The following is a 26384-nucleotide window of genomic DNA, read 5'->3' on the forward strand; positions in this document are numbered from 1 at the left end:
TGTGACTTAGGTTCTAGGTGCTTATAAAACAAAGGCACAAAGGTGCTATTAGGAATAGCGAAGGAATGCAAAGGAATTATATTCAACCTCAGATGGGAAGGCAGTGTTTCTAACTTTATTATGTGTATTAGTCTGCTAGGGTGGCAATAACAAAATACCACAGACTGGTGGCTTAAACAGCAGAAATGTATTTCTCACAGTTGTGGAAGCTAAAAATTCCAAATCAAGATGTTGGCAGGTTTGATTTCTTGTAAGGCATCGCTCTTTAGCTTGGAAACGTCCATCTTCTCGCTGTGTCCTCACATGGCCTTTTCTCTTTGTCCCTACTTTTCATCTTCTTATAAAGACACCATTCCTATTGGATTAGGGCCCCACCCTTGTGACCTCATTTAATCTTAATTCCCTCCTTAAAGACTATCTCCAAATATGGTCATATTGGGTGTTAGGACTTCAACATATGAATTGGGGGTGGGAGGAGCTCCGTCCGTATTATGTTAAAGGTTTACTAGAGGTACAAGTTCCTAGAATCTCTTAGGCATTTATTTGGGACACTGGCCTTCTGGCCTGATGGAAACTTGATTCCTTCTCAATGCAGTATTCCCAAAGTACATCAGGAGGTTAAGTGCTTTATGAGCATATTTGGACTAATCCATCAGATGACTCCCTTGCCATGAGAGAAAAGGAGAGATGGAGGAAGATTAAGGCCATTACAGAAACAGTGGCATCTTCTGTTGTCATGTTGTTGGATAGCATCCAAATTCTCTAAACTGACATCCTCTTCTCTGTAAGACTCTTCATCTAAATGCCCCAAAGCTCCAGCCCCCTCTCTGAACATGCCATATCCTTTCATGACTCTAGGCCTTTGAACAAACAAGTCACTGCCTATAAAGAATCTATCTGCTTCTTCACCTGACAAAATCATACCCATCCTCCCAGATCTGGCTCAAATGACACCTCTCCTAGGCTTTTACTGCCCATTCCTCATTTTCAGACAATTAGTTGTTTGTTTTTTTTTAATTCCCATCCTCCCCACATTCATTTTACATAGCACACTTGAGGCTATCTGTTGGCATAGCTCTTTCCTTCTCCAAAGGGACTGTTTTTTCCTCATCGTACACATAGTCCCGGGTGCACCCTATCATATTCTGCCAAGGTGCTGGGAGTACAAATAACAAAGGAGACAGACAGACCCAGTCCCATTATGGAGCTTAGAGTCTGGAGACAGAGACGGAGTATAAACAAGTAAATATGAGAATTTTTAAATTGTGATATATTCTGTAAAAGAAATTAATACTGTTCCAAAGGAGAAAAAAAATAGAATGAATATACCTTTCATAGGGTGATCAGGGAAGGCCTTTCAAGAGATAAAATGTCAACTGAGAAGTGAAGGATGAGAAGACATTAGTAAGAGAGTATTCCAGAGAAAGAGAGCAATATGTGCAAAGGCCCTGAGATTGGAAAGAGTTGTTTAAAGAATTGAAAATAGAGATGACAGGGCATGGGGATCATGAGAAAGACAATTAGAAAATGACATCTGAAGAACCAAATGTCTTGGAGCATAGAAGTTTGGGATGTTTGTTTGTTTGTTTTTGGGTTTTTGTTTGTTTTGTTTTGTTATTTTATTTTATTTTTTTATGAGAACCACTGAGGCCACTATAAAGGAAGATTGGAGGGGCAGGAATGGGTGAGTAGAGATGAATGTTAGAAGATAACTGTTGCACTGCAGAGGAGAGGTGATGAAGGCGTGGACTAGGCTAGCAGGAATGCAGATTGGGGAGACAGACTGGAGAGACATTTTGGAAGAAGAATCAATGGAATTTAGAGAGTAAATGGCTGTGGGAAATGAGTAAAGGGAGGAATTAAGGACAACTTTCAGTTTTCTGACCTGAGCAACACATGGTGCCATTTATTTGAAAGGAAGGACGTAAGTGCAGAATGTTTTGGGGGATGTGGTGAGGATGAGAATGAAGCATTCAGTTTTGAATACTTGTGCCTAAAGTAAATCCAAGAAGCAGTGTCAGGTGTTTGCTTGGATGTATAATATGGAGCTCAGAAAAGATTAGGAGCCATTACTATATAGATTTCAGTGAAAGCCATGGAGAATAGTATAAACAAAGAAAAGCAATCCAGAATTAAGCCCTGAAACAACAACTAGTGATCTCAGCTCTGATTCAGAAATCAATCAGTGAACCATCTGTAAAACAGATTTGGTGATGGTAGAGAAGGAAGGAAGGAGAGTGATTGAGAATCCATCACATTAGGTCAGCTAAGGGGTAATGCAGACTTTGAGTAGAATAAGTGAGAACTGATATTTTTTTCTGTCATCATATACTCTCTCCCATGGCATTCTCATTTCCTCTCCTAATGTCAGCCATTGCTTCTAGGTTTATATATCAGACTTAATTTTTTCCACTTGTTTACTGATCATCTCCTTTTGGGTGTTCCACCAGTACCTCAAACCAAAAGACTCAAATCCACATCATCTGTTTCATCCATCCATATTGCTGTTTTTTTACACCTACTCTAATTGATGGCACCATAGGCTTTTCAGCAACCAGGAAGTAACAAGTTGATCTGTCACTGTATTTGCACCCTCTTTTTCCTTTATTTTCCTTAATGAGTAAGTTGCCAAATTCTGTTGATAACATAACAGTAATGTTATTTAATCAAGTTGAGCTACCATTTGTAAAATATAGTATTTTACAGAGTATCCACTATTATCATAAATGCTAACAAATAAAATTCCTTTAATCAGAGATTCAGTGTTACTGTTTTTTAAAGTAGTATATTTTCTTCATATCTTCCTCTTAAAAATTTATCTTTGGACTAAGATATAGTATGAGAAAAATTTAACCAGTCTGCAGAGAGTTAGACTGGCAAAGCCATTCAACCTTAGCAGAAGGAGCTATTTTGGTTCTATTTTTATCATCACATTTAGGAATGAATCATTGAAAGCAGAGAGAGAAATAGAGATGGATAGGAAAGACTTGGGCCATCTAATTCATCTCTTTGTTAGTGCAGGGAAGTTTCCTATGTCAAATGCCTGTGAGATATTGTGCAATAAAAGTCTTACATTACAACATTTCAATCATTTTCATAAGGTGACTAATTATCTTTGAATTGCTCTCTGTATTGTTCTCTGAACTCCTTTCCATGTATCCCTGTCATATGAGAGGTATGTTCCTTTGTACACAGAAATGGCCTAGGGTCTCTGAGGGATGAGTTCCAGTTATTTTTCTATAGTAGTGATGTCTACATTAAGTTGACTTCATTCTTGATGATTCTTTTTGGGACCAGTGACCCACATTTGTGAGATCATTATCCAGAATGAGGATGGTCTGGCTTGTTATCTTAGGATGTTTAAAAACTTATGAGAATCTCTAGGGATCAGACATGTCCCTTGGCACCTAATGGTGGAGAAACATTATTTGAATGGGTTTTCCAATAGAATACAAGGTATGGGAAGACCTCTTTATTATCCCTACAGCTTGGAAGAGGGGAAGGATAAAAGGGGTTGGCATTTGGGAGGATTATTGTTTTGTTTTTTTTGTTGTTGTTGTTGTTTTTTCAACGTTTATTTATTTTTGGGACAGAGAGAGACAGAGCATGAAGGGGGGAAGGGCAGAGAGAGAGGGAGTCACAGAATCGGAAGCAGGCTCCAGGCTCTGAGCCATCAGCCCAGAGCCTGACGCGGGGCTCGAACTCACGGACCGCGAGATCGTGACCTGGCTGAAGTCGGACGCTTAACCGACTGCGCCACCCAGGCGCCCCAAGGATTATTGTTTTTAAGTTCTTTGACTATTACTTTCCAATTAGTTTGGGCAAGAAAAATTCACATGAACCATTATATACATTATAGCTTTTAATTGATTTCTGAAATTTCAGTGATCAAAATATAGTAATTTTAGCATTTTCATAAGTTTCTCCTCTATAGTCTAGAGTGTTCATAATTAGCTGCTTGTAGAAAGCAACAACATAGGAACTTCAGAGATCTTACATTTCATAAACTACCCATTTCATTTACAGAGTCCTGATTTGCTGTTTTAAGCAGCTGCCACTTTGTAACACTGTTTTTGTTTTTGTTGTTGTTGTTGTTGTTGTTGTTTTGTTTTGTTTTTCTTCCATGGTCAAGTCTATACAGCCAGAGAGCAGGCAAAAGGCCTTGATTGGTTCACAAAAAGTAGGACCTCGTGTCTGACTTGGCTTTTCTTAAACATTACAGAATTCTGGCAACTACCCAACAGCTGACCCAGAACTGTTTTTAACACAATATGTAATTAAATTAGAAAGAAGTAGCAGTTTTAAGGCTTATCAGAAATGTTAACAGACATGGATGGATTTTGTGAAGTACGCCAAAAGAAAATAAGAGTTCCTTTGGTGCGCAGTGCACATGAAGTCAGCATTTCTCCCTCCCCTCTACCATGGGCACGCATTCCTGGTCTCATCTGGTGTTCTGGGGAACCCTAAAGCCACAGGGATCATAACAGCTGCAATAAATAAAGCATCTATTCAATAAATTTCCATGCCAAATATTATTCAGCATTCTTTTGGCCTTGGTTTGATAGAAAACAGCATGGTGAACTTACTACCTCTCTTTACTACAGTAAGCCCCAAGTAACTATGAAAGATGTAACAATTCAAACCAACATGTAAGCAAAATCATGATTCTGTCTGTTTTAAAATTAAGGTAATAATACAGGGGACCCCCCCCAAAAAAGTAACAAAGGAAGTCTATTGTCATTATTGAAGATACATTAGAATTTGTACTAGTCTTTTATTCTTCTCAGGGAAGATAATGAGAAACGTTCAGAATATATGTCCATGAAAATGTATGGGTTTGAGGGAGATCTTTAAAAAATAAATGTTACATATGTGGCAATATAAGGAAGAATATTATTAAGGAATTTCACAGAATTTTTATGTAAAATCTCATCATGCAGTATTATGATCACAGGGATATTTTGTGATATTTACTGAGTCTTCTGAGAGTTCACTTATTCAAGTCATATTTTAAGGAGGAACTTATAAGATTCAGATCTAAAGTATAATTCTGTAATACGCCCAGCTGATCCCATTAAATCCAACCCAAAAAGGAATGGTATAATGATGTGAACAATTCCCATTCTTTGAGTTGTTACACCTCACTTGAAATGCATTCCTTCTGGATTAAAACAGCAATTCCCCTTTGTTTCTCTCTCCAGGCTGAGGTTCAGCTATGCTACCTGGAAGCACAAAGAGATGCTGTTGAGCAGATGTCCCTAAAGCTGTACAGCGAGCAGTACACCAGCAGCAGCAAGAGGAAAGAAGAGTTTGCTGATATGTCAAAAGTTCATTCAGTGGGAGGCAATGGGTAGGGAGCTATTCTTTTTGTTGTTTTATTCTCACTAATCTCTACTTTTTCAATGATTCTCCACTGGTTAGGCAAGGCATTTCCTCCTTAGCTAACAGACCAGTCGAAGATCGGTAGAGTAGGCGTTTACGTTCTTTTCCATTTGTGCCAGAATGGAAGAGTGTGGATTTTATCAGACTCTCTCATCTAACCCAGGACTTCCTAACTTTCCTGTTATTTTTTTCAAAACAGCCTTTTTGCAAGCTTCAAATCTCTGTTTCAAAGTAGTGATGTTGGGAATGTTTGTGTGACTATGTTGTGCTTATAGTATTGGTCTTTCTTCTTCATAAATTTTTTTCAGTGTTTTTTCCCCCTTTTTAACTTCACCATTTATTTTAAAGTCTATCCAAGGGACTTTTAAATATCAAAATCTCACTGGAAATTTGGTACTACATAATTTTCCTGAAAACATAGATATTTAATAATTCTTCATAGACACTGGGTTAGCCAGTTGCATTCACATAAAGTCAATTAGAATAACAGTCTAGCACTAGAATTGTCCATGGTATGTGAAAGGACCCAACAAATTCAGTGACCCATCAACAACTTCCCTCAGCCTAACACATGGCTGTATTTACATTGCACTAAATACCCAAATATACTATATTCAATTTATATATACTATGTTCAATTATACTATTGAATAAATAACTTACACTTTCAGATATTTCCAAATGACTTAAAATTTTTTTTTAACATTTATTTATTATTGAGAGACAGAGAGAGACAGAGCATGAGCAGGGGAGGGGCAGAGAGAGGAGACACAGAATCTGAAACAGGCTCCAGGCTCTGAGCTGTCAGCACAGAGCCCAACGTGGGGCTTGAACCCACAAACCGTTAGATCATGACCTGAGCTGAAGTCAGATGCTTAACCAACTGAGCCACCCGGGCACCCCACTGTGCCACCCAGGCGCCCCTCCAAATGACTTTCAAGTTATGCAAATACTGCATGTATATATATATATTTTTTCTTTTTTTTTCTTTTCTGGCTCAATTCTATTATTTTATAGGTGATTATTAAAGAATAAAAGAATACTAATTAAATTTAATTATTTCATTATTTTAATGACTTAAGAATAAGTATACTCATAAAAATGGGAACAGTAACCTATTACACTTTTATACTTGCGCCAGACAATAAGGGGGAGAAACTGTTCCCTCAAGTTCCATTACATACATGTTAATAAGCGTCATATGGGGTTTAACTGTAGCCAAAATATTCCCTGAAAAGGCAAGAAGAAAGAAATCTTTTTGTGCACTTGTTTGCATTTACACTTTAAATGCATATAGTTACAGATATTTTGGGATAAATTAAGTACTGATTATAAATTCTGTCTTGTGATATAACCTAAGGTCTAAGAATACAGGAAAATGATGCGGGTTATAATTCTGTTTAGGAAATGGACTAAATTTTCCTAATTTTCAAATTTTCAAATTTCAAATTTTCAAATCTATATAATTTGTTGCTCTATCAAGATATTAAAAAAAATTTTTTTTGATGTTTATTTTTGAGAGACAGCATGCACACGCAAGCAAGTGGGGGAGGGGCAGAGAGAGAGGGAGACACAAAATCCAAAGCCTCCTCCAGGCTCTGAGCTGTCAGCACAGAGCCCAGCATGGGGCTCAAACCCATTAACCATGAGATCATGACCTGAGCCAAATTCGGACGCTTAACCAAATGAGCCACCCAGGTTCCTCTCTATCAAGATATTTTTTATATACAGATACATTATGTATATAGAAAAGCATTGCAGCATATAAGAAAGAAAAGGTTAGGTCTTGGAGCATGAACAATAAGCGGTTTTGAGGCTTTAATGTGCTTTAATTTCTCTCTGTGCCTAAATAGTCTTTGGCGTAGATGCAAGCACAAACTTTAGGTCACATTTTCATGTTTTCTGAAAGCCCTGGGGACTGAGCGGGCACCTCGTGCTTCTGACCTCAGATTCCAAGGACCCAACCTGAGTACTTACTCTGGGCTTCAAAAATCATAAATTTGCCCTGGGAATTGCTTAGTTAACAACAAGCATTGTTCTGTGAAGTGGGAGTAGGTGAACTTGCCTGATATCCTTTGTTTTTGCTCCTTGGGGTACTGAAGGCTGTGCATTGTGCAGAAATTTAAGAGCGTACTGAAGAAAAGGCAGCTATTTAATACTAAAGACAAAAACCATATACTCCTTTCTATTTTCTGTTTACATACAGAAAAGCATTGTTTGAGGAATGCATGTGGGTGAGGTTATCTGGGGTGTCCTGCCCCCGAGACTCCCTGCTCCCACAGTCAAATCCTTAATTCTGGAGCCTTAAGAACACCGCCTTGTAAAATTATCTGCTCCAATGATACATAAACTTCATTAATAGTTAGTTTTGATGCATAGAATGAGCATTGTTTTCAATAAGCAATTGTGGGAATAGTGTGGGCTTTCTAGGGTCTTCATTCCATATACAGACATCCAATCTACTGAAGAGAAAATGAAGGACTCCTGGGTGGCTCAGTTGGTTAAATGTCCAACTCTTGGTTTTGGCTCAGGTCATGATCTCATAGTTTGTGAGCTTGAGCCCCACATCAGTCTCTGTGCTGACAGTACAGAGCCTACTTGGAATTCTCTCCCTCCCTCTCTCTCTGCACCTTCTCTGCGCGCTCTCTCTCTCTCTATCTCAAAATAAATAACTAAACTTAAAAAATGTTTTTAATTAAGCTGGTGATACAATTTGTATATTTTTATTTCCTCCCCATGTCTACATGCACACTATCAGTATGTGGTTGAAAAAATGTATAAGCTACTCCAGGGAAAACTCAGCAGCTGGATAGAATGGTGATCTTAAATTTCTAGGAAGTTTACATAACCACAGTATTGCTTAGAAATGAATTTTAATCGCTTTTTGGACTTTTGCCTAAGATCAAGTGTAGAAATGAATTTTAACCTCAGGGCACCTGGGTGGTTCAGTCGGTTAAGTATCTGATGCTCAGTTTCAGCTCATGTCATGATCTCACAGTTTTGTGAGTGTGAGCCCTGCATTGGGCTCTGTGCTGACCGTGTAGATGGATCCTGCTTGGGATTCTTTCTCCCTCTCCCTCTCTCTCTACTCCTACCCTGCTCAGGATGTTTCCATGTCTCTCAAAATAAATAAATGAACTTAAAATATTTCTTAAAGAAATGAATTTTAACCCCTCTGGCTTAATGAAAAGTTGGGTAGCAAAGTGATAGAACAGAGCTTATATACAACTATGAACTGTGTGTTGAACAGTCATGAATATTTGTGGTAGGAAGATGTCTCTGAATATGTGAGACTGTGTGAGTGCTAGTAGCAGAGTTGTTTACCTATGGGAGACCGTTGGCACTGGCTCCAGCACCACAAAGCGGGAAACTATGGCTTCCTGGAGGGACATGCAATGCACGAATCACTGATGATTATTTATGGGAGCAGATTGGTGCTTTTTGATTCCTGCCAAGTTAAATGAAAACACTTACAGATTTGTTGTTTTGTTTTTTTTGTTTGTTTGTTTCCTTCGCCTAGTAAATATCCACTGAAGGCCTACTATGTGAATGACACAATGGTCTGAGCAAAGTTTGTCAAGAACACTTACCTTTTGTATATTTTGTAAAGTGTAACTATCTCTTTTCTTGACACCTCTTTCTATCCAGACGTCTGATTTCATTTTTTAAATGAATTTCAAAGATGCTGTTTAATTCATTAAGTAGCATCCTACTTGCTGTCAAGACTTACTGTCGATCACAAACCACGTCTTTTGTTCAGTTTATAAATGATAGAACTGGGAGGTAAAAAGGCTGGGGTGACTGGCATGCCCAGGATGATTTTTTAAGTTGGAGCTAAGACTTCAGTGCAGGACCCTGGGTCTGAATGCAGTAGACAGTTCAAAAAGTCATGCTTTGCCTTCTCTCTGAGGATTTCATTCAGACTCTCGATAAACATTTTTTCCCCCTCTAAATCCTATGTTGTGCATATTCCATAGTGTATGAAATTTAATTATGGTATTTTTCTACTATGGAGAAATTGAAGAGTCTTAAGGAGATTTCATTAAAGCCACAAGGAAGTTTGAGCAAAAACATTCAGAAGTAGGCTTAAGTGAAGACAAAATTGACTTCAGTCATTAATTTGACAAATATTACTAATATGAAGTATAGAGATTAAAGGCAAAAAAGAGAGGTTCACAGTTTGGTAGAAGGAGCCAGTTTATAAATAACATGGAATAAAGGATCACAAGTGCTAAGTTAGAAACCGTTATTTGGGTAGGGGCTTCGGCTCAGGGAAGACATAGCTCAATTCTGACTATGGTAGGAGATCTGGAGCAGATTACGAATGACAGCAGGGAGAGGATTTTTGAAAGAAGGCTTGGTCAGTGATGTTGAACATCTTTTCATGTGTCTGTTGGCCATATGTATGTCTTCCTTGGAAAAATGTCTATTTAGGTCTTTTGCTCATTTTTAAATTGGATTATTTGGGGTTTTTTGGTATGGAGTAGTGTAAGTTCTTTATTTATTTTGGATACTAACCTTTTATCAGATATATCATTTATAAATATCTTCTCCTATTTAGTAGGTTGTCTTTTTGTTTTGTTAATGGTTCCCTTTGCTGTGCAAAAGCTTTTTATTTTGATGTAGTCACAATAGTTTATATTTGCTTTTGTTTCCCTCGCCTTAGGAGACATATCTAGAAAAATATTGCTATGGTTGATGTCAGAGAAATTACTGCCTGTGTTCTCTTCTAGGATTTTTATGGTTTCAGGTCTCACATTTAGGTCTTTAATCTGTTTTGAATTCTTTTTTGTGTATGCTGTTAGAAAGTAGTCCAGTTTTATTCTTTTGCATGTGGCTGTCCAGTTTTCCCAGCACCACTTATTGAAAAGACTGTCTTTTTCCCACTATATATTTTTGCCTATGTTTATTGCAGCACTATTTACAATAGCCAAGACACAGAAGCATCCTCAGTGTCCATCAGTAGATAAATAAATAGGGAAAATGTAGGGTATATACACAATGGACTATTATACAGCCATAGAAAAGGATGAGATCATACCATTTGAAACAACATGGATAGACCTAGTGAATATTATGCTAAGTGACATAGTAAGGCTGAAAAAGACAAATACCATAAGACTCCACTCATAAATGGAATTTTAAAAAAATGAATAAACAAACAAAAAGCAGAGTCAGAACAATAAATACAGAGAACAAACTGATGGTTTCCAGAGGGGAGGGGGAAGGGGGGACAAAACAGGTGAAGGGAAAAAGGAGATACAGGCCTCCAGTTACGGAATGAGTAAGTCATGGAAATGAAAAGCAGAACATAAGGAATATAGTCAATGATCTTGTAATAGTGATGTAATGGGACAGATGGTAGCCATACTTATGGTGAACATAGCATAATGTATAAACCTGTCAAATCACTAAGTTGTACACCTGAAACTAATGTAACATGGTGTGTCAACTATACTCAAATTTAAAAAAAGAAAAAGGAAAGAAAGAAGGCTGGGTCAGGGGAAGAGCTTTTCAATTTAATCTGAACAAATATTTATTTAGCACCTACAAAGACAGACCACGGTCCCTGCCTTCATGAAATTTACAGTCTAGCAAGAAAGTGTGGCATCAAGCCAGTATTTACCTGGGAAATGAGAAAGGGAAGCAGAGGATGCTGAGGAGCTCAGAGCAACAGCACGGGCTCCATGAGGCAAAGCTGCATCTGTAGTGCTCACCACACTCCACCCTACACCGGGTGCTAGGCTTGTGCGTGCTAGATGGTCGGTGAATGAATGGATGCATAAATTAGTAGCTCAAATTGATCTGGGGCTCGAAGAGAGGGAACACAAGTCTGGAATCATCAGACTGCCTGCTGGTTCCATATGACTGGAAAGCGGGATAGAAAGCCAGGGGTGAGAAATTAAGCCTTGGGAAGAAGGCACAGTCCAGGTCCAGGAGTTAATCATTGAGTTCCTAGTTGTTACTCAGAATCAGAATCACCTGTGGAGTCTTTAAGCTGAGAAATGTCTGCCTACCCCACTCCATTGAAAATTCTGATTCAGTAGTCAGGAGTGAGCCAAGGTATAAATATGTTCTAATGCCCACTTCAGGTTTGAGAACCAATGTGCCATTCGTTTTGAAAGTGTGTTCTCTGGACCAGCAGCATCAGCATCTCCTGGGAACTTGTTAGAAATGCCAATTCTCAGTCCCACTCCAGACCTACTGAATTGGAAAGCCTACACCTGGGGACCAGCAATCTTTGTGTAATGAGCTCTCCAGGTGATTCTGATGCTGCTATTCGAGAAGCACTGCTTTAGTCAATGAAGATTTCAGGTTAGAAATTAATTGAGTATGTGGAGACTGGATTGGAGACTAACGCCAGAAAGAATTGATAAACCTTGATGACCCATCAGGTGAGGGGAATGAGGGAGAGAAAGGAGCCACTCTGATGTTCTGATTGCTAGTTCAGGGAGGAGAAAGAAGATGGGAGAATCTGGATTCAAATGGCTTTTGTGTCATTTAACATTGAATTACAACTGTTAAGTGCAGGCTGTACTGAGCATGGAGAGACAATGAGACACAGCATGTGGCAGGTGTGTGCAAGTCAGGAAAGCCTTCCAGAAGTGTCATGGAATATGCCTCAGGGTCAGAAGTGACCATGAGAATGCTTCCTACAGAGGAGGCATTGTGTACAAACTTCTAGGACCAGTAAAGCCTGCCCAGACTGACTAGATGGTCAGTTTTGAAATGGTATCTTGGCAGTGGTGAGGAAAATAGATTGGCATGGGCAAGATTAGATAGTGTTCAATTAAGATCCTACTCTAGTCATCCAAGTGAGAAATAAATAGGGCCTGAGCTAGGACAGTAGCAATGGAAGCTGAAAGTTTCCATTGGAAACTGAAAGAAGGAAGTTGAAGACAGGCCCTGGACACCAAGCAGGTGACATTAAGGGAGGGAAATTTAAGAATGGACTTCCATGATTCAGGCTTGTGCAGTCTGGCAGATGGACATGTCATTCACTGAGGTGGGGAAGAAAGGCGAGGAGCAGGAATGGGGGAAAGAAGCTGAGTATTTGTGGCACAGTTCCAAACTGTTTGATGGTCTGTGGAACCTCCAAGTGTAAATGCCCAGGAAGCAGGTCTGGGTCTCAAGAATGTTTTGCGCTTCTCGACCATCAACAAGGACAGTGTGGTAACTATGAGGCAGCAGACGCTGAGAGAGGTAGGAGCTTACTTTCTGGTAAACTACTCCCTCACCCAGGTAGACATAATGTTACCTTTAAGGAATGCTTGTTTTAAAAAGTGTGGATAATCAGAACGTTTTGATTTCAGTTAGAATCTTTCATGCTATATTATACAAGGCTTCCAAAATAAAAACTACATCATTGAGAATTCAAGGTGGTATCTTGATTGGCAGGAATTTAGGACCACAGTCAACTATTATTTTCTGCCTCAAAGCTGCAGGTAAAAGCTCCTGATCCTAGATATTAGAATGAGTTAAGACTGCTCAGATTGCTTCCAACTGCACAAATAACATGTACCTTTAGGGGTAGTCATGAATTCAGTCTAGTCTAATTTCTTCAAGGAGGAAAGAATGTGTACTAGATTAAAAACTAAAGACTGGAATTCAAGTCGGCACTCTGATGCATTTAGCAGTGTGACTTTGATTGGGACACTTAACCTTCTCAAGATGCAATATCTCTGTCTGTACTTTTAAATACCTAAAATTTTCTATTATTGAAGTATACTTGACATACAATGCTATTTTTAGTTTCAGGTGAGCAACATAGTGATTCAGCAATTCTATACCTTAAGCAATGCTCACGGTAGTAAGTCTAGTTACTATCAACAAACAATGTTATCACGATATTATTGACTATATTCCCTATGCTGTATTTTCATCTCTGTGACTTCTTTATTTTATAACTGGAAGTTTGTACCCCTTAATCCCCTTCAGCAATTTTGCCCATCCCCTTACCTCCCTACTCTGTATAGTTTTTGTAGCACAGAAATGCAATAGTCTATAAGAAAATGCCTAAAATATTTATAATGTTATATATATATATATATATATATGTTAGTTAATGAAATATGCATTGACTACTATGTTGCAGGAAGTGGTAGGAGATACTAGAAATAGAAAAGATAGAAAAAAATTTAATCTCTATAGTCCTCAGTCTAGTGAGGGAGAAAGACACTCAGATAATCCTTGTGAAACAGTGGTAAAATTCAAGATAGAGAGTATTACAGGAGTAATTAGGAGGTCTGCCTAATCAGGGAGACTTATGGGGGCAGGGAATATCTGAGCTGTCAGAAAAGGTGCATAGGTGCTAGCTATTAGAAAAAGATTTGGTAGAGGAAAGGTGAGGATTTCGGCCAGAAGACAGTAACTGTGTAAGGAGAAAGAATGTGTGTGTGTGTGTGTGTGTGTGTGTGTGTGTGTGTGTTGAGGTTGCTATAAATAATAATCCGATGTTATTGAAGCAGAAGGGCATGGAGATTGTTCTTGACTCTGCTTCCTGGGATCAGGAGGGAATACCAGGTGAGTTTTTAGGGACTTCTGCTCTGGTGGTAAAGTTCTAGAAGATACCTCAAGTCTCACTGGCCATATGCCAAGCTTCCTCTGGCTATGGGGAAATTTGAGCCATGTCTCAGAGACGCAGTCAAGGTTTCTGTCCTAAGTCTAAGAATGTAGGAATAACTCACTCCTCACCATGCAAGGTTTCAGTGTAAATTTTACTCCCAAATACAAACAGAATATATAGGTAATTCCCAAGCACAACAGGCTGAAATGAACTTTAAATAGATAAAAAGTTAAGTTTGGCAGAAAGGATGAGTCCATTTTTCTTTAGAAAAAGAAACATCTCTGTACTGGTGTGAACACACACACACACACATATATATGTATATGTATGTGTATATGTATATATGTACATATATATGTACATATATATCTATATATGTATTGTATATATGTGTGTATATATACATATACACACATATATATGTACATGTGTATATATGCATGTATATGTATACACATATACTATATATATATATATATATATATATATATATATATATATAGCATCCCCAAAGGGAAATGATTTTGGTAAATGAAAACAAATAAATCACTATTTAAACTATTGTTTGATTAAAGATCAAATTTGATTCTTTAAATTAATTAAGCAGTAAGATACACTGAATGATTTTAACCTCCTGAGAAGGGATATAATCAACCTGGATTTTACTGCTGCAGGGTGATCTTCCTGGTTTTCTGTTGAGCAACATGCCAAAAATATCTCTGTTGCAGTTACATGAACATTCATGCTTACTCATATTCTTTCTCTCTTTCTTTCTCTCTTTCATACACAAAATGACCATTTTGAATTTCTGCTCAATGGGTGTTTTTTGGAACATTGCTATGTAAAATGTTTTCTTTCTGGTACACACCAGCCATAAAATGAAGTACCATCTTTTATTTGTGCTAATGTTGGGAATGCTCTTGCAGATAAATCATTAGGCAACACAAATTTTATCTCCACCATGAATTTCTACTTTCTTCCTCTGACCCTTGGCTTGTCTCAATCTAATGAATAGCTAGCTGATCTGTGTTCATTTCAGGTTATTTTTGCTCCATCCTTTGTATCGTGATGTTATTAAATAGAAAGATCAGGATGTAGTCAAAGGGAGCAAAAAGTACCTGGCTGCCCTCTGCATAACTGATATTCTGGGTACTATGCAACTGTCAAAATAGGTCTTTCTGGGAAAAAAAAAAAAAAAACACCTTACCAGTAGAAATGTATTCATTGGAGTCATGATATTATACCCTTTTAATGTGCAAATACATTAGACTAATTTTAGACCTGGGCAGTCTTCCACTTCAGTGATCTAATGCCATCCATGCCAGGATCAAGCAAAAGGCAAGCCAGAGAGGCAGAAGCATACTTCCCGGGAAACTGTTACTTCAAAGTTAACAGGAAAGTCAACCAGTAAAGAGATATATTTGTATCTCCCTTCCATCTCAATTTCTGTACTGCTTTGGAGGGCTGATGAGGCCCATTGAAGAGGCAGAGAGATGCTAGCAGGGGCAATGAGAGGGTACCTAAGACAGATCTAAGCTACCTTATTGTAATGTGCAGAGCTTAACTCTTCACTTTAAAATTTATTCCTTTTCATACCCCCATCTTCACAAAGGATTTGAGTCAACTTACAAACATATTTGCAATAAAATAAAATAAATATTTGACTGAAATAAGTTAAGCAAAAGTAAAATACATGGACGAAAACAAACAGATACGTATTCTCTGCATGTCCTCAAGAAGGGTTGTGATTTGGCTCTCAATTTTACATACGAAAGAAAAGAAAAAAATCTCCTCTATCAGAAAATGTATGGTGTCCTAAGATTAAAAATCATACGTATCTAGGGAACGCCAGCTTCTTTTTTTTTTTTTAATTTTTTTTAACGTTTATTTATTTTTGAGACAGAGAGAGACAGAGCATGAACGGGGGAGGGTCAGAGAGAGAGAGAGGGAGACACAGAATCTGAAACAGGCTCTGGGCTCTGAGCTGTCAGCACAGAGCCCGACACGGGGCTCGAACTCACGGACCGCGAGATCATGACCTGAGCCGAAGTCAGCCACCTAACTGACTGAGCCACCCAGGTGCCCCTAGGGAAGCCCAGCTTCTTATGGCATTGAGGCCCGAGAATTTCTCTTGTGGCTTTAAGGAGAAGACAGGCATCTGTGATACTACAGCCCTACAAGAGAAACAAAATTCCGAAGGCAGTTTTTAAATGTAGGCTGGAGAAGTGATGTCAAAGCATAATTCAGTAAGAGCAGTTCTACAAGTAACTAAAATTGTAGTCTGAGCATAGCACTCTCTGGGCAGAGTCAACAACCTTGATGAAGGAGATAGAATCATTCTGGGAGAGCTCTCTGTGTTAATTCTGCCACCAGGCTTTTGTTAGGGATTAGGTGGCAGAGGATAATTTCCAGATTATTTACTTCCTGCCCTAACCCTGATAGTCCATATTCTCTGTTGCCTATTAAATCTTTGAAAACCAGTGAGGCCTAGGGTGTGGTAGTCCTTTTAAAGAGCAAGCTGCCTGATGCATCCCAGTGTGCTGGTAGCACATCTAGATCCAGCCCCTCTAACACACAGATGATACATAGGAAGATTTATTCTTTTTTTTTTTTTTTTTTTTGAAAAACAACATTGTCTCTTGCTTTGTATTGTTCCCCCATTTGTGTTAGAATCACTACTGATTCTACATTCTTCAGAATGTTTTCCAGTTCTTTGTCTAGAGCTTAGTCCAGTGTATTATCTGGAAATTTAGATAAGGGTTTGACTTCCTGACAGCCTGACAGAATCCTCCAAATACATCCAGAAATATACACTGATATTTCTAATTGATATTTTCTAACCTTGGAGATCAGAATTTTGTTTTGCTTTGTGACTGTTATTGTAATAACAACTGTTTATGGACAGGCAGCCCATGAGCCCATGAGTAAGTGGGGCCAGTCATTAACAGATTTGTAGGGTTGATTTTATTTTTCTCAGGCATTTTTACATGTATGTGGGTATATATGAGAATTGAGAAAATTACTGCTGGAAAGAACTCCATATTCCTTTTTATTTATTAATGGCAAAGGCAGACTGCTTTTCTCATGAGGAAGTCGCTCATGAATTTTCATTCAAAATAGTAAATTAGTGTCCACACTTTAATATGTTTAGAGTGGAAAGGGATTCTACATGCAACTGTGCATATCAGATTCCATGTCCAGAAAGCTAAATTTTATTCTTTAATGATATTATGATTGGGGCAGGTGCCCCTTCTGTGCTTACGTGCCACATGGTGTAGAGGATGATGGGAAATTCTGATCTATTATTAGTATTTCACTTCTGTAAAATTCTTAAACCATATTTTTACAAGATTTTGTTACCACTCCCTTTAGTGTCTTTTTTGAAAAGCAGAGGCAAACTTCCTTGAGCAAATAATGTGAACAGTGAGCACTTAGTGAATATTTGGGGAAAGAATCAATATGCTAAAGAAGCTAGGAAAATTGGATCATTTAATAGAAGTCCCAATATAGACAAGCTGGTATTTCAGGAACCGGTCTTGTGTTGTTGGATGTATTGGTGTGAAATGAACCATTAAGCGTATAAAAGATGGATTCTTAAATGCTCCTAAATATATGTCACTGAGACTTAGGTAGAAAAACTGCCAGGACTTTATAGTGTTATCTTTTCTTCAACCAATAATTGCTCTATTTTGATGATTTCTTCATTTGGTTGTCTGTTTTAATCAAAATTCCTCAGTGGGCCAAACTGAAACCTCATATATTCACACACACCTCCCATTGATTTCACTTGGGTGAAACTTTATCTTTTAAGCAAAGTTTAAGTTGAAATGTTGAGTTAATGATGCTCACTTTAAATACCAAAGGCTGAATGCATTTATGTATTCAAACACTTAGCTAGTCAAACATAACTCCCATCAGGGTTTAGAGGAAGGATTATTTCTTAAACTATGCTAGCCTTACAAATAATGTATTGCTCTCCAATCTGCAGGAAAATAATACTGAATAAGCTTGTTAGTATTTTATTTCTGTGGTGAAAAGAATCTTTTTGTAACCTGGAAGAGGCAGAGTAAAATGGTGGACAGGATGTTGGGAAATATTTTTGGCAATTACCCATAGTAGTGAACCCAAACTTAGAAACAAATACTAAAGAAAAAGTTACACATTTATTTCTCCATAGATTTGTCTCCATCTCTATTAAATTCTCCATCTATGAAATAAATACACTCATAATTCTGTGCTTCTCTAACAAAAACTGACTTTGATTTAGAAGACTGTTTTTCCTCATGTGATGAAGGCTTTCAACCTCCTAAAATGGGAATATTATACCTACAACAGAGTGTCTGACTCTTTTATTGTGAACCCAGTTAAGATGCAGTATATGGCAATTTAAGGAAGTATCCAAAATAATACTATTTGGGTGATGTGTTTGCTTTGTAACACTTTCATAGAGTAGATATGAGTTTTCTTTGTAACAGTTTCATAGAGAATATAACAGATTCATACAGTACTGAAAAGGTATACTTTGAGAGCTTTTAACATCTAACAGATTACATATTTGAGTGGAAGAGTTAACACAAACCAAAGCACAACTACAGAGAAAATTTTGTGAAGAAAATTCCTCCAAAAGAGTAGTTCCTATATTTATACACTTATAAAATGCTGAGCCACTGGCCACAGTTTCAATTACCTCTCTCTCTCTCTTCTAAAAAGAAAGACTAGGGCCTTTGTCACCAAGAATTCAAGAAAAGAACCTTGTTCTGAATTCAGCTGATAGAATCAGCATATTCTTCAAAGGGATATAAAACTATTAACTAGTTCTATGCTACCCCTGATAAATTCACTCATTGATGATCCTGTTTTCCTGTATAATAGCTGGCACTTTTCCTGGAAAACATCGTCCTTCCTAAAATCACTTGAAAAACACTTAGCACACCTTTGCAGGTAATGTAAACATAAGGAAGTAAACTACTTTCTTACCTAAGAATTTTCCTTAAATAATGAGCAAATTAAATTGCATTCATTTCAGAAGGTTTCAAAGAACCAACAGAGAAATTCTAGTAATTTATTTGTGATTTGCTACAAAGTTACATATTTTATTTTAGTAAATTTGGAAAGCTCTCAGGTCTTTTCTAAGCTGTGAATTAACACGTGGCCAAGAATCTGAAATCGGGCCCGAATGCTAAAAAAAGTGTTTTCGTCTTCAGCATTAAGACCTTATGAGAATTGTTGTTTGGCAAACACTGGTGTTGATTTTATGCTAATGAAGCAAAATATGAAACCAAAGCATTTACTGTACCTAACAAACTCAAGCCTGCATATTCCCAGCTAAAATGAAAATAGGCTAAAGAAAGGGTGAGCATCTGTGTTAGGTTCATTTGCCTCTGGTGGGTCTCCAGTGTAGACTCTCTGAGAAGTCTGAGGTGCATTTTACTAGAAGAAATGTTTTTTTATTCCAAGCCCCTTGATAAGGGGAATAATAGGAGGGAACAGCTCAGTAGACATAAAGGTGAAAAAATGTCCATGGTTCTGAACATTCTACCACCCTATATATGTTTTGTTTATTCAAATCTGCTTTAAGTTTCAGTGTAGAAAAGAAGAAAATGTGGAAGGAACAGGAGAGCAACTCACATTAATTGAGAATCTACTGCACATAATATTTTTTTATTAGCAAATGCGCCATTATCATGTACTAGAAGGCAAAATCCCACCTTCCGAATGAATGAAGAAGCCTGTCCATGTTGCACTGGTTGTGTTGGTATTGGCATTTGAAGATAAGATACTATGCTCTCTGTCACATGCTGAAGTCATTCTTGCCCTACTAAAGGTTTTTGGCTTCATTATCTACATTCATTCATCATCATTCTCCAGGTGCTATGCTGAGCATTAGCAATGCAAAGATAAACTCCTATCTTACCCTTGCATTGTTTGGTCATAATCAAAATTTCTTTTTTTCAGACACATATGGAAAAGAAAACAGGCCTCTTTGTTTTCCTTGCTGATTAATGATTTTTATGAAACATCCTAAACACATAATTTCCTGGTAAAGCAGGGAGAATTCTTGTTTTAAGATCAGAGCTCAGGCACTTAAACACGATGCTTATAGCCTCCCCTAAAATTTAACATTGTCATTAGGGAACTACCTCTTGGGGTAAATGCTGTTTTTCAGATTTATGTCTCTCCCTGCTTTTTTCTAAGATGGCATCCGGGTTTATATGACTTTGTGATTCTAGGGTGCAGTGAGTTCCCCTGGCTTACCATGACCTTTGGGTATAGTCTGGCTGGGTTCAATGAAATGGATCTTGCCCTAGATATTCCAAGGTTGTCTCCCACTGAGGACTGCGTCTGTGTTGTTATCTCATGGCTTGGACAGGGGTTATTTCTTGCTGACTAGGCGTTATCTTAGCCCTCACTGACCCTGCCAACTCTCTGAGGTCTGGCTTCAGAGGTTCCTCCTCCTCTCCTTGGGGTCACTGTGCCTCTGTTGCTATGGCAACAACTTTGTCAAGTTCATCCGGTGAACTCCCAGAAACTTCATGGGAGAGAAGAGTGTCCTCAGGGAGGGGATAAAAGAGCAGGTAGCAAGGGGAGTCCTGACCAGAGTTTCCTCTGACCGTAGCATTCCCACTCCAGGTTATGGTGAAGGAACTTTAAGGAAGTCTCTTCCCAGACTTCCTAGCAGGTGATGGAGCTGATATCCTTGTGCTTTTGGCTTTCTTTTCAACCTGTCTCACATACTTCCTCTCCGGATCTTAGTCCAAGAGATGGGAGGATATGTATCTTAGCACCTGCTCCTTTTGCCTTTATTTTTTCCTTATTCTCCAGATCCATACATATGGAAAGGGTGAGCTTTTCCCTTTATTTCTCCTTTGTTCTTAATATTCCCCTGAATCATACCTTCCTAATTTGGGGGATGGCATTCTGCTTTTCTCCTGTCTTTATGGTTAAAATGTGGGAGAATGCAAGGAGAGAGAAATGATGACCATAATTTGGGTGGTATTTCTAAAAGAAAATTTTAATGTTTGTTTATTTTTGAGAGAGACAGAGAAAGAGTGCGGGCAGGGGAAGGACAGAAAGAGAAGGAGACACAGGATACAAAGCAGGCTCCAGGCTCTGAGCTGTCAGCACAGAGCCTGATGTGGGGCTCAAACTCAAGAAACGTGAGATCATGACCTGAGCCCAAGTCAAATGCTTAACAGACTGAGTCACCTAGGAACCCCTCAGGTGGTATTTCTAAATGATTGAACCTTCATGTGAGCAAATGCTTATTAGTCATTTCTTACTAGTAACTCACAGAGTTAATAAAGAAAGCTTGATGGTTTATCTGTCCCTGTTACAGTGGTTTTTGTTTGTTTTCTAATATTTTGAAATAAGATCCTATTTCAGATATCCAGTGTATGCTGGAATTCCTTGCTATTCAAAGCGAGGTCCATGACCAGCAGCATTGCCAGTTGCCAACAATTGTTAAGAATGCAGAATCTCAGGCCACACCCTAGAATTATTGAATCAGGATCATCATTCAACAAACTCCTCACTTGCACATTAAAGTCTGAGAATCACTGTTCTGGGCCACCATAGCCTTTCTGAAGCTTTTGGTCATATCACCTATACCCAAGATCAGCATTCAGCTAAACATTAATTCTACATGTCAGTCAGTGACAATCCTTGCCCTTGGATGCTTATGGTCTTAACCAGTAATATTTATAATGATGATAAAGTAATTAAAATAAAATAGACAATTCTAGATTCAGTCTCCATCACCAGACCCACCTTAAGTTGTTTTGTTTTTTTTTTTTTTTGACAGATTAAGATTAAATTGTAAGTTATGAAAAGCAGATGTTCATTTTCTTGAAAAGCAGTCATTTAACGTACAGAGACAGGAACAAGATAGTAATAAGATACTCACTTGATAGATAAATCCACATTCATACTTGAGCCTGCTGCTTCATTGGTACTGATAGGGTTTTGCTCAGTTACAGTTTGGCAAGGATGTGATTTCTTTTAAAGAGATGATTTTTGGAGAAAGGACAAAGTCATAGTTTTTCATCCTGCACTTTCATTTTCTGATCACAGTGTTTTAGAAGAATCTGGGCTTTACTTATGCACCAGGCTTTCAATAGAGAATCACATTAATCCTTTTAAGCTCCTTATTCTAATGATTTATTTTGTTGAAAACCATAGTGATCCTCCTTTGAATTTTAATGATTGCTGGCTATTCAAAGATTCATTGTTTTGACTTCCTGTCCTTACCTTTGTTTCCTACATGTCTGTGGGGAACACCTGTCTAATACTGGATCTGCCCCTGGTTCTCACTGGCTTACCAGAGTCACTCAAGCCTATCTCTCAGTGTTAAGCTGAAATGCTGGCTACTCATCCATGACAATAAATGTAGCATATATGTTTGCAGAGATAGGCAGGTAGACAGCAGAGGGACAAATAAATGATTGAGTCATTTCCCAGTGAAAATGATATTTAAGATATGATAAGAAATTGTGATCATAATAGAGAAATTAGTCAAATTAGTATTCTTAATCATGGATGATTTTAGGATGTGATACCTATGAAAACCTAGTAGATGATAAAGAGATTTGAATTTTCAGGGTGCTATTCTGACCCCAAATTCTGGGCCATGTAACTTTCACAATACACTGACCCTCCGTTCCTCACGCTGTTAATATGGCAATGCTCTCTTTCAAGGACATAGAAGTAGTCATTTTGTTCAAGTGCTGCAAATCCTCAAAAAGGGTTTGCAGATGGAAAGAGTGATGATGTGTCGCTGGTATGAGCATCAGAATTACATGTTATGTTTTCAAAATCTAAGAAATGCTATGTCACAGGCTTGAGTTTCTATTTTGCCCACTGTGTAACCACACAGAGAATTTTTCTCTTCTCTTTTTACAGGTATCACCTAGGAACATCATGGGTTTTCAAGAATATATTATTCTAATATGAGATTTTAACAACTACACTGTATTTATGCATAATACATTTTGTGCCTTATCTTCAGGCTTCTGGACTTTGATTCAGAATATCAGGAGCTCTGGGATTGGCTGATTGACATGGAGTCCCTCGTGATGGACAGCCACGACCTGATGATGTCAGAGGAGCAGCAGCGGCATCTTTACAAGGTTAGAGCTACCCTTCTTGCCTTTACCTTGCTGTGGAAGATCTGATTAGCCTGACAAGTCTCTCTCTCTCAGGATATCTTTGCGTTCATTGTATGTATCATGGTGTCTATTAGAATTCCCTTCCCTGTCCCCAAACTCATTTCCATCCCTTGTGTGCTGACAGGCTGCACCGACATCATAATTGCAAGAAAGTTCCCTTTATCACATTCTATTTGGTGTAATTCTATAGAAGGACAAAGATTTATCTCCAAGATGAATAGCAATAAATGAAACTGCATTAATAAATAGACTGAAACAAAATGAAGGATAAATGGACTGGTAACATTTAACAAAATGTGTTTTCATTGGAGCACTCAGGTGGATTCTATCCACCCCTCAGATCTTTGCAGAGAAAAAAGAAATTTGCCTTCAGTTTGGCTTGCTACTTTCAGGGTAGAGGGCTCATTCAATTTAATGTTTATTAGTGATACATAGAGCAGACGTTGTCATATTAAGTCAATACATTTTCGTGTGATTTAAGAAAACTGGCTTGGAACTCATATATTGATTGCAGGCAATCCATCTAATAACTATCTATATTGTTTTTCCGTGTCTGCTAATTCACCTTTAGCCTGGTATGTTTTACCAATTCTACTTAAATAGTCTTAGAAGTTCTTATAAAACATCTATGTGATTTTGACTGAAAAAAAAAATGGTTGCAAGATTCACAGTGTCTGAAAAAGCTGTTGGGGAGGGTTAGAGGGACTTTCACTGAAATATCAGATTGCAGTAAATCTTCCTCATTTAGGCAATTTTTATTGGAGTAATTCTGACAGTTGTCATCCTTGAATTGCTTTGAGCATATGGCATATTTCAAAGAGCAGATTGTGAATCATAAAAAATAAAATTAATAACTAACCACAGAATCAGCAACAGTATAATGACAAGAAACAACTACCCTCTAGCTTTAAAAAATTTCTTATAGAATAAGAAGTACATTCAAGGTCAAATAAAAGTTGTCTTCTTTCTTCCTCATTATTTATCATTTTGAGTTCCTTTCCTTAATATATTAACTTTTACCTTCTCTAAAGAGAGATCTTTATTTATACTTTTCAAGGGTCTGGTTGACTTTAATTAGTGTCCCTTGAGAATCGTCTTGGTTAAGAGAAGATATAAGCTCCCCAGGGAGTCGGCACATGGTGATATTTTATTCCTTAAAGAATTGTGTTCCGACATTAATCGAGTTTGTTGACTATTAGCTATTTCCTGTATGGATAGCTGTCCACATTAACAACAAAGCTATCCAATATATCTTCTGAGCATAATATATTGTTAGAATTACAGTCTTCACCTAATGTAAACAAAGCTAGGTGATTTCACATTTCATGTCAGGATCAAGAATTATGTATGAAAAAATGCCTATTAATCTTTATTAATTTATTGATACAAAAATATTAGTTTTATTCCTAATACTTAAGCATTAAAAATCGAGCCAACCAGGAAAAAATAATACAAAAGTTAACTAATCATAAGCCATTATCTCAGATTTTATTGCACTCTTGATGCCAAATAACATTTCTTTTCTTCTTGATGCATTTTGTATTTTGCACATAAACCACTATTTTTTTTTCAGAAACAGTGCTATTCTTTGTCAAAATCACATCCATATAATTTACATCACAATTAATAGGAAATCAGTCTTCTTTTTCTTGTGGTTTCCTTGTAAGTGCTCTGCCTAAGAATTCCCATTCTGGCATATTCAAAGCTATTATTCCACCCACTCAGTACTTCTGGATTATAGTGTTTTCCCAAACATTTTCCATACCAGGTTTCTTCGTTTGTGACTCATGTCCTGTTATCATCTTTCTGCTTAGAGGTGTTCAACGTAGCTAAGTTCATGAGACTAGCACTAACTTTGCATTTGGCTTATAAGCAAAATTAAAGGTTGAATTACACACCAAAGGCAAATGCTACAAGTGTGCAGAGTCTTTCTTTATACAAACCCCCACATTATTCCAGAGTTTTAGAAACCTCCAAAGCAATCCTGAGGATATTGGCTAAGGAGTCATTTAGAACTTGGGATGGCTCCTGAATTAGAAAAATTGATGGAGGAAAATTAATTTCAGGTCTTTGTCTAGAATCCTCAGGGATTCTTAGGTTAGGTCAACATTTTCAATGTCCCATTCGTCTGTTCTAATGCGCTTTTTCAGAAATCAACTCAACTGATGACTTGGGGGAGGGAGGTTTGAAGTCTATTGATCATAGAGACCCCTGAGTAATAGGGCTTTTCAGTTGGTCCCCAGGCCTTCCTAGGCTTTCAATACCATTTGAGACTTTAATCTTTAAATTTGTTGGCCCTGAAAGATATCAATGCTTTCTCAGCAATTTTCATCAAGGGCACCACTGACATTTGGGACAAAACAATTTTTTGTTGGTGAAGGGGAGTACCCTGTCCACTATAGAGCATTTACTATTCACATTCCCTAGTCATTGTGACAATTCAACAGGATGCCCAACCACATGTCACAGCATTCCCAATCCATCTCAACCTATGTACATCATCTTCATTTCTTAAAATGCTTCTGTAACACCCAAGAAAAATTCCTTGCTTTTGTATTTGGTACATTGTGAAGTAAAACACCTTATATAGCTGATGTTGAACCAATAGTTGTTGAGTGAAAAAATTAAGGATGAATGCTTTCTTCAGCAGCACATATACTAAAAAATTAAGAATGAGAATGAAGTTTGTGATCTCTGGTATTAATGTAAAGAATGAAGGGGAAACATTTAAGAGAGACCTTCAGCTGAGCAATGGTAAAATCCCAGGAACTGGAGATCAGGACAGAATCATAATTCCTGTTCTCATAGAATCCAAAAGTTTTTCTGTCCTCTCTCTGGGGGGATCTCTATATTTCATCACTCAACTCTTTTCCTGGAGTAGATAGTCATGCCCAGATCCTGGTTCATTACATGCATTATACAGTCCTAAGTTGATCCCCAAAGTCCACATTTGGATATGTTGTGTTAGAGAAAGTATAATAAGTTGGTAGTCAATGAGAGTGAAGATTTTTTAGCATTTTCAACATCAAGTATTACATGCCTGACTTTACCAATTTATTGTATATTCTGGTCTTCGATAGAAAGTCATCTGACCTTTACTCCTAGATAGGGAGGTACCGATAAATACCTTAGACTATTCATTCAGCAGACCTCCCAAGTTGGGTGCCTATTGTGGTATATTGGTTACCCTAAACCAGCAAAATAGCAAAGGGATTTATTAAAGGAAAGGAATTAGACTTAATAGGCAAAGAATACATTGACACAACCTGACA

General features: G+C 37.7%; 1 protein-coding gene across 6 annotated transcripts in view; it reads left to right on the plus strand.

Moving 5' to 3' along the window:
* Positions 1–26384, plus strand: part of AKAP6 (A-kinase anchoring protein 6) — a 487092-nt gene that overhangs the window by 333818 nt on the left and 126890 nt on the right. For all 6 annotated transcript variants that reach the window (XM_040476893.1, XM_040476898.1, XM_040476897.1 and 3 more), the window contains exons 8-9: positions 5202–5350; positions 22953–23073. In XM_040476893.1, coding sequence (XP_040332827.1) covers positions 5202–5350; positions 22953–23073 — 270 coding nt within the window. The remainder of the gene's footprint in view (positions 1–5201; positions 5351–22952; positions 23074–26384) is intronic.

This window comes from Herpailurus yagouaroundi, unplaced genomic scaffold (genome assembly GCF_014898765.1).
Source record: "Herpailurus yagouaroundi ecotype Mexico unplaced genomic scaffold, PumYag 141, whole genome shotgun sequence".
Taxonomy (NCBI): Eukaryota; Metazoa; Chordata; class Mammalia; order Carnivora; family Felidae; genus Herpailurus; species Herpailurus yagouaroundi.